The sequence below is a fragment of the Rhamphochromis sp. 'chilingali' genome (genome assembly GCF_963969265.1).
Source record: "Rhamphochromis sp. 'chilingali' genome assembly, chromosome: 8".
Taxonomy (NCBI): Eukaryota; Metazoa; Chordata; class Actinopteri; order Cichliformes; family Cichlidae; genus Rhamphochromis; species Rhamphochromis sp. 'chilingali'.
Genome location: NC_137935.1, coordinates 33,445,650 through 33,458,946, shown reverse-complemented (window position 1 = coordinate 33,458,946; position 13,297 = coordinate 33,445,650). Strand labels below are relative to the sequence as shown.

The following is a 13,297-nucleotide window of genomic DNA, read 5'->3' as shown; positions in this document are numbered from 1 at the left end:
GTATCTATACAGGATCCAAAGCAATACACCACTGTGAGCAATTTGTAAAATTGGAAATGTTCGACTTTGCTACAAAGTACTAGAGAGTTTACACGTATTTTCCAACTGTCATTAAACATGAAAGTAGGAAAGTATTTACTCAGAGCAGCGAGTACAAAAGCTTTTATGCAGTGGCTGGATGTGTCACATAAAGTGGCAATAGAAAGGAGTGAAATGGGTATTTTATTTGAAGGACAGACAACAATGTAGAGCTTTAACAAAAAACTCCATTAAAGGGGACCTATTATGCATTTCCTCTTTTTCTGAAGTACACGTACTGTTATAATGGTGGATGCTCATTAAACATGACCGAGGTTTCAAATAATCGGCTCGCCGTGTAAACACATAAATCCCTTGAGCCAAACCTCAGGCTTCAGACTGCTCCAAAAGGGTCAGTTTCTACTCTGGGCTCTGTATGACGTCACATGAGCAGATATCCCTAATATGGCTGTCAGCACAGAAGCTCCGCCCACCTGCCATGCTAATTTTTGATTCTGAGAAGCAGCCAATCAGAAGAAAGACATCTTAATACACACATTAAGGATAGGTGTCCAAATTCTGACTTGTAGTGCAAACATATGGAGTTACAAGCATTTGCAAGTGCACCAATGCCCCCAGTATAAGAGAAATGACGGTTATTTTGAACTGTGAATGATAGAAGGCTGTTCTAGTAAAGTCTAAATATCTACTGGACATGTAAAATCTGTGCAAATATTTCATGTGGTAAAAATATTTTTCAGACTCATCTACTGTTAGTGACGTCATACCCCCCCCCCCCCCCCCTTCTTTTTCTTGGGCAAAAACATCAGTACCAGCTCGTTGTCGCATGTCGACTTAATTTTTTTTCGTAGTGAGGATAAATTACTTGCAAAAAACATAACACCTACAGTGTGTATATACGTTACATGAGAAATTGGCATTAAAAAAAATCGGAATTTTGTTTCATTTTTTTTTGGCAATGAGCTTGATGCATAAAGGCCTGAGGCAAAATAAATAAATGTTTTAAATCTTGTGCTGTAGGCTGTTTGAGAGCTTGATATTCTAGCAGGAATTCTGCTTGGATGCTTTTCATGCTGCATAAGGACATGTAATGTTTTCAGCAAACAATCTCCACCTGGGCGTTCAGCTTCCTGTAATAGAAATTAAAGTTGAAAACAAGAAGAAGAAAAATAAGTGCAGTGCTGCTGATTATGAATCACTGAAAAAAACAAGATAGTTCAAAAACAAAGAATCTGTGCTGCAAAACATATTTTTGAAAAAAAACAAAAAACAGGATTCCCTGCTGTTTATTCTTTAATACACTTACACCTGATTTGAATTGTTTTTCAATTGCAGTGCAAATATTGATAAATCCCCAAGTATTCATAAATGAAAGTAACAGACTGCTAATCCACCCTCCTGCCTCACTGTTCAGCAACATCTCATATAAACTGGATTACTAGCCGTCTTTTAATGGACGAGCAGGGAGGTCATCCCCATTGTCTCGTTAGTCAGTACGGCATTTCACAACGGCGGCTGCAAGTAACAGCTGTCGAAGCTCATTACTCGACTGATTTTATAGGACCCTGCTTTGTCATTCCAGCTACATTCCTAACTTGGCGGTTAGGAACTGAACATTAGCCCGACTCTCTCAGCGACCTTTGCCCTGCCTCGTCAGCCGGTCAACATTTGATCTTTGAACTCTCACCCTGTCTGTCGACTGCTGTTTTCCTTCCCCGTACATTTCTTTTTTTTGTTTTTTGCACATCTCATCCACATGTTAGAGCTCTGTAATTACAGCTGTCACTCTTACATCCCTACTCATCCACATTTTGTTTTCACTCTCTCCCTCTCTCTGTTTCTCTAAAAACCCACTCAGAGTCACGAACAGAGCAGATGAAGAAAAAAAGCCTCTTAAATTCATTTCCCAGTTTGCTTTGCTGAAGGTCAGGCTGGGAACGAGCCAGCATCTCTGGTAATTGGGGAGCATGTCTTTGTGTGTGTGTGCGCGTGTGTGCGCGTGTATGGGTTATTGAAAACACTTTTCCTCTCTCTTAGTTTGCAGTCTAGCAAAGTAACATTATGATTAAAACTGGATGTTGTAGTTTCATCATTTGCACGACTCCAGCTGTATTCTAGCTCTCAGTGCCCACACCTTTTTCATTGGGATGTTCTTTTGGCCAGCCATTAATGCACACTGCATGTGAATGGAAACGTTGGTTACTAGTCAGATAGTCATCTTAGGAGATTTTATGTACTATAACAATTTTTTTTGAGAATTCTGGGGTTTCATTTTTCTTTCTTTTTTTTGTTCCATCAACCTTGAGCTCTAGTCTTTTTCATAGTTGGGATACAGGTTTTAGCTGTGGTTACTTTTGTTTTCATTTTTAGGAAAGATTTTTATGTTCTCAGCAGGGGTGCAACCAAGGTTTTGCCAGAGGGGGGGCACTGGCCACTACTATGGCCACCCTAATTGCCAGAATTTTCTGGCAATTATTTCATGCTTCAGGCTTTACAGCCGTAAACAAGAATAATTATTTAAGGACTTTATATTACATAATAATATATAGAGATCTGTAGCACTCATGCCTTCATAAGTAAATGACAAAAGAGATCAAAGTGACCAAAAAATTGGTTATTTGGACCTCAGTTTCTGTACCACCCCAGTCTATGTAATAGTGTCTAATAGTCTCAGCCTGGCCACCTCTATAGAAATGATCTTGCTCTGCAGCTGGAGCACTGAGATCCATACACGCATACACTTCTTTTTTTTTTTTAATAAAGTAATCAGGTAGAAGATATCACCGAACACAATTTAGTGTACAATATTAAAACTAGGTAAAATACCCATGTGAGTGGGTATAAATACACCCACACACAAAGCAGTAATGAGGACCAGCGACAGACACCCGTGGGAGCTGCTTGCTCTGCTTGTGTTCAGGTTATAAGGAGGGGTTGTTCTCCATTTTGGGGTTTCTGTTGGCCCTTGATGTGTTTTTCAGATTTTTCCCCAGTTTTCTTAGCGGTGGTTTTGTGGAGGAAGGAGGTACGGAGTAAGGAATGAACGCAGACTGTGGAGGACTCAAGGGGGGCATTGAATGAATCCCAGCCGGATGGTAATAGCAGGGTCGTAGCTCTGGCCAATTTAGCCCGGCTCTTTAACTTGGTCCTGCGCTGCACTAGGCTAACAATTACTGATAGAAAGAGACAGACAGACAGAGATAGGGGTGGAGAGGGTGGGAGCTTGCTGTGGGGAAAGATGGAGAATGGGAGTGGAGTAAAAATGAGAAACACAGATTAAGGTGGGGAGGGGGGGGGAGTATGGAAGTGAAAGAGCAGCAGGAAATAAAGAAGTAATGCTCTGAGCAAATTGCTAGGCCATAAACGAACAGAAAGGGAGGGAAAAGAAATCACCAACTTTCTTTAGGAGAAACTTTCCAAGTGTCCCCCTGGATACCTCCCATAAGGAGCGTGAATTTTGAGGCCATGTTGAGCTAACGTTGTATGAAGGTTGTGCGAGCATGAGCTCCCGTCTCCCCCTGCCATTCTTTCTCCCAGGATTAATTACCGGGTGTCAGTCACAGCCGACGGCTCTCCCACGCTCCCTTGTTCCCAATGGTGCCTTCTGGGAGAGCGACAGGTACAGGCAAATGTAGTTTGCGTGTGTGTGTGTGTGTGTGTTTGCAAGGAAGAATACTGATATGGTATTTAAGATTTAGATTTTATTTTTATTTGTTTATAAAAGCAAAGCTACATAGTGCAGTTGTTAGGTTTGTATTAGCAGAACAAAAAATTCTTTATGGGATGATTATACACATTCTCCTGTCAATGGACATCCTGCCCCCTAAAGACCTTTACACACCAAAAAATTGCTACTTTTCAAAAAATTGAAATTCCAAACTTTTTGGATGCAAGCTTGTTTTATAACGTACACACCAAGAACTGAATTTTTTCGAAACATTTGTCCTACGAAAATGCACTACGAAAAAAATTGAATTGACGTCAAGCAATGATGAGCTGGTACTGATGTTTCTACAAAAGAAAAGGAAAAAAACGATTCTCGCAAGCAGCAGCAGGGAGAATTTTATTGTTTGATCCAGGAGTTGAAACTGTATCCCGACTGCTTTTGTACACATATTGGGAAGTCAGTGGGACAGTTTGAGCTCTTGCTGGCAGAGTTGGGACCACATCTGAGGAGACCGAGTAATCATTTCAGAGAGTCGATTGAACCGGAACAGTGTCTAATTGTGTTTCTGAGGTAAACCGGATTATTTTAATATTTGGATATTCAATGCTGTGAGTGCGCTTGTTCCTAAATGCAGTGGTCTGATTGGTCAGATCTGTTTGTTTCATTCAAAAATCTGAAAAATCCAGCTTGGATAGAAAAAGATGAATGCCACAAATTTGTTTAAAAAAGCAAAGCAAATACAAATGAGTTTGGATAATAATATGATCTATATTTCTCAGTTTGTACATTTTTACCAGGGAGCTGATTTTGGGGTTTGAATCATGTTTGATGGATTAGTTCTGTCTAACACCCTTTCATCAGCACAGTATATGTAATTGTTCAATACATACACAAGGGAAAATTTTTCCTTGTGAGTTGTTTTTTTTTAGCTGTCTCTTATATGAAAAGCTAAAGAAAACTCAGCTAACATAAGGATGTCTAGTTTTATAGATTTGAGGTAATGGAACTGCGTCTGTGTTTCCATAACATTTCAATTATTAATTTAACAGCGTAGCACTGCTGTGCAAATGATCAGCCACCTTTGTCCTGTTACGTTTATGACACCTGAAGTCCAGATAAGAGCCCAGTATCTCAGATAGTGTGTCAAGAATTGGTGTAAAGGTAGTAGGTGTGAGTTAAACCTAGCTCACTGACAAAGCCGCTATTGTGATAACGCTTTGAGTGGGCACCTTAAATTAGAAATCCCATCTGTAACTTGTTCCCATTGTCTGGGCAGCAGATGTGGGGAATAAGGTGAAAGAGCAAATGAGGAAAAGTGGGCGAGGAGATGAAAAGGCAGGGGCAAAGGATGGTGGATGAGTCCTTTATCATGATTTTTAATGGGAATGTATTAATAGATTTTCATGGAGGGCTACACTTGGTAAGGGGAGGCTGAGCGGTGGTGCTATTAGCGCAGTCCATTCTGCATTCTTTCATCTCAACGCTCATGTACTGGGCAGTTAAACCGATACCTCTCCTTACCAGCCACGCTCATTATTTGCTCTCCCTCCTTGTATCCAACCCTCCAGACCTGCTCCTTACATACTAATCAGGTTTTTTTTCTTTTGCTTTCTGGGTGAACAGACGGTGTTTGTCTTCTCCATCTCCTTCCTCTCAGCCTCTGCCTCCCCTCAGCATTTGCGAATTTACCGCTATCTGCCAGAATAACGCTGTGTCCATACACGCACAGCCAAGCGCCTTCCTAGCGCACAGTTACTCGTCTCCATTAATACGCTGACACTCAGAGCGCGCTTCTTCCTCCTCGGGCGACCATGCGTGCACAGCCCCACACGCGGTCCTCCCTCTGCTGCTCTTGGTGTCTCTGTGAAATCATTCATTGCCATTCTCCTTCTCCAAAAATAACACTGATAATTAATTTCCGTTGTGAAATGATTCGTCTGCGGACTGACTAGCTTTCATATTTCACCCTGCATCGATCCCCCCAGCCAGCTCGCGTGCGCTTCATTAGTCAGAGGGAGAGAGAGAGTGGAGAGCAGTGAGACAGGGAAAACAGAGACATGGGGAGAGAGAAAGTGAGAGTTAAGTCAATTACCGCCGCTTATGTTTGAAAACAACGCAAAAAAACACACTAATTACAACGGAGCTGACATGTAAATTGGGATTGATGTGCCAGGAAGTTTGTCACATAGCTGCAGAGCTGCTTCCATATAAAACTACAGCATGTGGCTTTTTATATCAAAGCAGGGACTAAATAACAGGCTCCAAAGCAAACTTTGTTTAAAGTTATTCACTGACTGCCATAAAGTCCCACTGTTAGCAGTGGGCTCAGGCATCCCACCACTTTCCAGCTGATTCGACAGGAATCTGAAAGAAAGTCTGTTGGCCTATTGGATTTCTGTTAGCATTCTGAATTAACTGAGGTGAAACTGGATCCTCCCATTCTGTAATGGACAGGACATTAAAAGGTAACTCAAGAAGCCTCAGCTCCCAATAAACGGAGAACCCAGTCAATTACAAATTCACAACTTATGCATAGAGAGGATTAATTGCCACAGGTATTCATGAGGATTATGACAACTGTCCAGATCAGCAGTTAATTTCAGACCTTGATGTTTTTTTGCGGTTTGGTGAATATGATGACAGCCTGTTCCTTTAACGTGTTATTTTTACTGAAGTAAAACCTTGCAAGTTAAGGTTCACCTATTGTGCATTGTGTGTATCTTAAATCTGTAGGCTTAGTCTGCCTTATTAACTCAAGTTAATTCATCATGTTTTACCAGTTGACATAATTATTACATAACATAATTAAGTTGTTCCAAGAATTCTTTTTTTGTGTGTCGTGAACATTAGTAGATGGATACTGAACACAGTATTGCCAACTTAGCGACTTTGTCGCTATATTTAGCAAGTTTTCAGACCCCCTTAACAACTTTTTTCTAAAAAGTGACTAGCAACAAATCTGGCTACTTTTTTCTGGTGTTATTGGAGACTTATGACGACTTTTTGACGTGAAAGCACATAGGAGATATTCACCCCTACTAACTACTACCCTACTAGCTAACTCTGCCAGAGGGCCTATTTCATGTCACTTTTGCCGGTCCCAAGTCCAGATAAAGAAGGAGGGTTGGAATTGTGACATAAAAAAAACCCAATAATTGCTAAAAGAAATTTAATTTCTAGTTCTAAATATATTCTAAATGCTTTTAGGATGATTTTTTTTTACTCACTATGTCTCTTTCACAATGTTATTTCTCTCTCCTACAGGGTCTGTTACAATTACACAGGCATGACCAATTATGCAAACTGGGCGATGACGTCATTTAGTGACTTCTAGCAACTTTTAGGACAGCCAATAGCGATTTTACTTACTGAGAAGTTGGCAACACTGGCTGAACAGGCCTGTTAATATGTGTAAAAACAAAAAATGGTACGGGAACACTAGCTGAATGTGCTACGTTTAGCTCATTTAACAGTCTTTGAAAAGAGTCAGTAGTGGGGGTGGGGGTTGGGTTTGAAATTGTGTCCATCTTGCAATAAATTGGCAGAAACCCCGCTGCTTTAAACCATACGCTAACCACTGCCGCTTTAGATAGCTTATTAGCATAAGCAACATGAGCACACAGCTAATTAGCTTATAATTACTTAACACATTACTGAAGCTGCTTCTTAAACCTACAGATTGCTGTTTAAATCATTACAAAAATATGTTCTAAACAAAAGCTGGCTAAACTCAAGCTCAATTAAACTGCATATTCCACCACAAAGCACCGCTAACACATGAGTAGCTAACAGCTTAGCAGTTACTGTAAAAGTAACTGACAGAATAAAGGACAGTAAAAGACAGAATCGTGAAAGTGTGGCTGCTTGTATTATGGATTTCTTCTCAATTTCAGTAACCACAAGTCAATGTTATTGCATCTGTGTGCTTTTTTAGCATTTGGCATGCTGCTTTTTACAACGCCAGCTCTCCTCCCTCCCTCTGCAGGCCCTCCGTCGGCACCTGTGCATCTCATCTCCAATGTGAACGAAACCTCCGTAAACCTGGAGTGGAGCCCACCCCGGAGCTCTGGGGGTCGCCAGGACTTGACATACAACGTAGTGTGTAAGCGCTGCGGTTCTGACGGCCGGCGCTGTCAACCCTGCGGAAATGGAATCCACTTCAGCCCACAGCAGCTGAGCCTGAAGGGAACCAGGGTGTCCATCAACGAGCTACAGGCCCACACCAACTACACCTTTGAGGTGTGGGCGGTGAATGGAGTCTCACCTCAGAGCCCAGGGCCTGAGCAGGCCACATCAGTGACCGTCACCACCAACCAGGCCGGTAAGGCGATGGGAGCTGATTCAGCCGATCCTAACATGGTTTCCTGTGACCCCATAATCATCAAACATCTGTTTAATCACTTATTAACATATATTCCAAACCCTCCTTACGCTTGCTTACTTTAGTGAGTTCAGGGGGGTCTTCTGGTTTTGCAGGAGATCACAAAACATAAACTCTCACACTGTGTGAGAGTTTATGTTACCAGAGTGTGCTGGCTCATGTATGATACAGAGCACGGGTTCATTTGACTGAATGCTTGAAAGTACTTTTTGGGGGGCATGTCAAAAACATGTTTATTAAAGTTGTGAATAATTGGGGGGTAGGTTGGGTGATTACTGAGGAGGATGATGATGGATTTTCAGCAGAGGGAAATGATTTTATGCAATATTTCACTGGAGTTTTGCATAATTAGGCATAAGAAGCCAGGGCTGACGATGGGGGCACCGTGCTATATTTAGCACCCAAACTAATGAATTAGATGAGTGGTATTGATCTGGGGAGGATTCATTACAAATTCTGCTGGATTACATGTGCCTGGGTGCCTGTGTGTGTAATTATTGTCATAGAATACAACCACAGGCTCCCCTTCTGAGCAGGAGAAGAGCCCTCCAGCTTCCATGCTGTATTCAAAGCCTCCCGTTATTTAGTCATTTAGCCATTTTGTGACCAGTTGTTGTGTAAATGGATTTTATGACCCGGGTCTTTTCTCTTCATCCCTCCCGTCTATCCTCCGCTTATAGACAATCATTACCTTGGTCTGCTTTACTGCTCTGCTCTTGGGTGGCAAGCTAAGTGCCTTTTTGTGTCTTCTTTTATCGCTAATTTCCATCCCTGGGAAAAGCGAATATCTTCAATAGGGCTTGGACTGGCAATTTAAGGACACAGTGGCTTGATTTATCAGCCGGGGTCAGGAAGATAGAGATGAATGGATGTACTGCCTGTGGGAGAGCTGCGAGTACTGCCAGAAAGGCCTATGTGGGAGCTGTAATGCAGCACACCCTGGAGTCCGGGCTGAAGGCTCATAATAGCATGTCAGCGTAACCATGCTGATGCACAGTTGCACAAAAAAATGCAGATTTTTTTTTTCTTACAGAGATTCAGTCCCAAACACACACACACACACACACACACACACACACACACACACACACACACACACACACACACACACACACACACACACACACACACACAGAGCCCCCTAAGGTTGCTGGAGGCTAATGTGCTGACTTGAAGTTGTAAGATACAGATGATGCTGCCTTTGGCTCGTCACTGGTGCATGTTTCACAAATGTTCGCCAGGATTAGTTATATGAAGCTGCAGCTGGAAGCTCTATTATAGTGTGTGTGTGTGTGTGTGTGTGCGTGTACTTGCACATGTGCAGCACTGACTGCATGCATGGTGAGAAGTAAAAAAATGTTTTGCAGAGATGCTTGCATGAATGCAGATGATCTACATTTGCTTCTTAAACAATGTCCTCTGTGTGTATCCGTGTGTGTGTCTCTTATAATTTGTGTGTGTGTGTGTTAAAAGAGAATAGCTCCAGACTGATTGGATTTCTTCCTGCTAATGCTCGGTAGGGGCTTTAGAAGCTCTGGTTTCAGCCGCTGGTAATCCAGCCAGTCATCTGTGGCTGTCCCTCTCTCTGTATCGCCTCCCCTCATCCAGACACCGAGGATTACACATTTATTATGATAGATTTATTAGGATTTATAAGTGCTGTGCAAAAGACACCCCCGCCACCTCCCCGCCCCATTAAAGTTCAAATTTCGGCTAGGGAGGAAGAAGTGAGTTAGGCAGGTTGGAAAGGATCTGGATTTTTTTTTTTTTCGGCACGAGAGGAAAGTGTAGGAAGGTGCAGTGGAGAAAAATGAATGCCGTCAGATAAAAATGAGCAGTGCCGCTTAATGTGCGTGTGTGTGTCTGTGGCCAGGCATGTATTTATGCGCGTACAAGAAGGTCAGATTCCATGTGTCGCCACGAACAATTCCACTGTCGTAAATCAGGCGGGGTGTAACCCTTTCACCCGGGCTACAGGAGGAAAGCGAGGGGAAACGGGGATGGGGAGGGTGAGATGTCCAAGCTTTGAACTGACCCCTGGCTGTAAATGGATGTTTTCTTCCCCTTTTATAAGATCGAGCGCTCTATATGTCGATGTGTGTTTGTGTGTGAGAGAGGGAGGGGGCCATTTATGTCCTGATACAAAATACTTCAGGTGGCTAAAAGTGAATTCATGCATAAGGATTGTGTGTGTGCGTGTGTGTGGGCACTTCCATCAGTGCGTGTGTGTGTTTCCATCGTTCTGGCAACAAATGGGCCGGCATACATGTGGAAATGTGTTCTCGGGAGGTGGAGGCTGACTCTAGATAGGTGGAGGGGGCGAGGAGGGAATCTTGTAAGCAGGAGCCATTTTCTCCCAACACCCTGAAAAATGGCTCCCTCCTCGACTCTTTCTCCTTGGCGGCGAAGGCAAAGAAAAAAAAAGAAAAGAAAAAAAGAGTGACTCAAATCTGGCAACCAGGCTCCAATCTGGCAACCACATGTGCAGCCCCTGTCTGTTTTAATGTCAAACTGTAATCGGCCGCGTATTCGCGCAAATCCTCCACCGCAGATGCTCCTCGCTGCACAAATACTCCGTGATGAGCACGCCCGCTCAACGAGCTGGAAAAGGAGAAAGAAGAAAATAAAAAATAAAAATCTTTTCTACCGGGAAAGTTATTTTTCAAACCAAACCCTGAACTCTGTGTGCCTCTGCCAGGTTTTTACCGATTATAATTTATGCATGTGCGCAGTGATTGAGTTTTTTTTTTTTTTTTGCTGTCTGAGCTGTGTGAGATAATGGGGCTAGGTGTGTGTTTTTCTATGTGAATTTCTATCTTTCTGTTTGTATAATGAGTTCCTTTGTGTTGCTGGGATGTGTATGTCTGTGTGTGTGTGTCTGTGTGTGTTGCAAAGCATTTTTTTTGAGAGAGCACAATTCTGAAATAAGATCTGAATATTCATTGCGTCTAACACTTATTATTCCACCGGCGTGTTTAGCCCACGCGTTCAGAGGGGGGCGGTAAGAAATTACAGATCTGTCCCACATATTTAAATTCATCTACAGAGGTGCCAGCAAGTCTAGCACGCTGTGCCTCAGGTGAATGTTTCAATTTTAGGATCTCAAGTTTAGCTGTGCACAATTTGTCTGTATGCATTTGTGCACAGTTTTGTTTTGTTTTTTATTTTTACCACGTTTTTTGTTTTTGTAGTTTTTTTAAAGAGACCTTAATGGATCTCTTCTTCTGTGTGTGAGCCGAGCTGCCTGGTCGTGTCCATTAGAAGGGATCACTCAGAAAATCTGTCATCTTTATCCTCACATTAGTCGAGAGGAAAATAAAAACGCAACAGGAGCAGCAGAACACGATTAAATCGCCATATCTGTCATCTTCGGAGGGGAAGATGGATGTGTGGATTACCTCCAGGGAATGAAGGCCCGTGACCTCCTCGGGGGTTTTCCTTTTGGAGTTGGAGCATCCTCAGTCGGCCCCAGGAGGGCCTTCAAATTGGCTCTTGCTGCCGGCTAAGATTGATCGGAGGGCTACAAATGGCCGCCGTGTAATTGTTTAAGGGAGACGCAACACATTAGGCCAACAGGATGACACAACCTTGGGTTAATCTATTTACTAAGAGATGTCTGCAATCCCATCCCTCTGCATCACAGTCGACCCCCACCAGTCGCAAGCCCTCTGCCTCCCCCTCCCCTCTCCCATCTCCCCCTGTCGCTTCTTCACCCCAATGAAACTCAGTCCCTTGGTTGGTGCTTGAATTCCAGGCCTGTTTGAACTCAATCCCCCAGCTAAAAGCAGGGTTTTGTTAGCATTAGCTTGTGGGCTAGGCTCCCTGGAGCCTCCGCTCAAAGTGATGAGAATGTATATAATGTCATAGATAATCCAATCATAATCGGTGGACTGTGAACCCCTCATTAATCATCCCCACTGTAATTTTTTAAAAGGCAGATGGTCTGGAACGAGTAAGGTTACAGTAATCAGCGAGGGGCAGAGGTCAAAGATCTGCTCCGTTTGGAGTCGTAAGAGCAGATGCCATAAAAAAACTGTGTTACCTGGGCGTTAGTGGGAATGTTTGTCTATGTGGTGCTTTGTTCTGACTCTGTGGGCGAGGTTGTTGGGAGTATTATTTAACCCTCTGTGGTCTCGGTGCCCTGAGTCCTAACCCTAACGCTGTGTTATTAGAATATGTGACGTTTGGTTTTTGCAATCAGGGGCCAAAACCAAAAGCAAGCATTTTAACTGACACAAGTATCACAAGTATTTGCATTTTTCCCTCTACTTTACAGGAACTTTGCTGATGATAAATCCATCATGGTTTTATTTTGGTCTTTTTGTCTGTGTTTATCTGTGGAGCTTTATTCTATCATCTCGTGACTGCACTGCTATATCTCCCAAAACTCAGTCCTTACACGAGTTGTTCCTCTGTTTACAACTCTTATCTCTCCTACACCTATGGATTTTCTCTTCGTAAAGTCGTGAGCGTGTATGACCCAATTTACGTGTTGTCACACTCCCCGGAGATAGAGGTTTGATTTGTGCAGCGGCGACGCACTTGGAGGGAGGGGCGAGCATAAGCCATTATCTGTGCTTTAACCTTCATGTGTTAAAGGCGTCTGAACACAGATAGCACGGCTGCTTGAAATATGGCCTCATTATCAGCTGCTGCAGAAAAGGCTCGAGATAAGATCGCTCTCTGGAGCTTTAATGAAAACCAATTGATTTGCTCTCTTAAAGACAAAAAAATGCAAAGGTGTCGAGCCCATTTGATTTTATTCATATACTTTGCGGTTGAGAAAAGTGCCTGAGACGCTCGTGTCACGGGAGAGCTTGTATCGGTTTTATAGACGCCAACGTTTAGTTCACGCTCCTTCTGTCAAATCAACTGTGTGGCCGCACGGTTTCGCAAGACCCCTGATTCTGAATGAGAGCCAAGCTAAAGAGAAGTGGAAGCGATTGCCTCGTGGCTTGTTTGACTTTCTCAGCATGAGCAGGAGAACGCGTGGGACAGAACAGACTCAATGTCTCCAAGGGTGAAAACAACAGCTAAACATATTTTTTCTCTTCTGTTTCCTCTTTCTTTGATCGTCTCACCAGCTCCCTCTCCAGTGACTTCCATCCAGGCCAAGGATATCACAAGACACACCATTTCCCTGGCCTGGCAGCCACCGGAAAAAGCCAACGGGGTCATTCTGGAGTATGAGGTCAAGTACTACGAGAAGG

The 13,297-nt window shown here is 43.0% G+C and overlaps 1 protein-coding gene across 2 annotated transcripts in view; it reads left to right on the top strand.

The window, feature by feature from the left end:
• The window catches only part of epha4l (eph receptor A4, like), a 62,448-nt gene that overhangs the window by 28,280 nt on the left and 20,871 nt on the right, over positions 1-13,297 (top strand). For both annotated transcript variants that reach the window (XM_080888928.1, XM_080888927.1), the window contains exons 5-6: positions 7,692-8,027; positions 13,172-13,296. In XM_080888928.1, coding sequence (XP_080745054.1) covers positions 7,692-8,027; positions 13,172-13,296 — 461 coding nt within the window. The remainder of the gene's footprint in view (positions 1-7,691; positions 8,028-13,171; position 13,297) is intronic.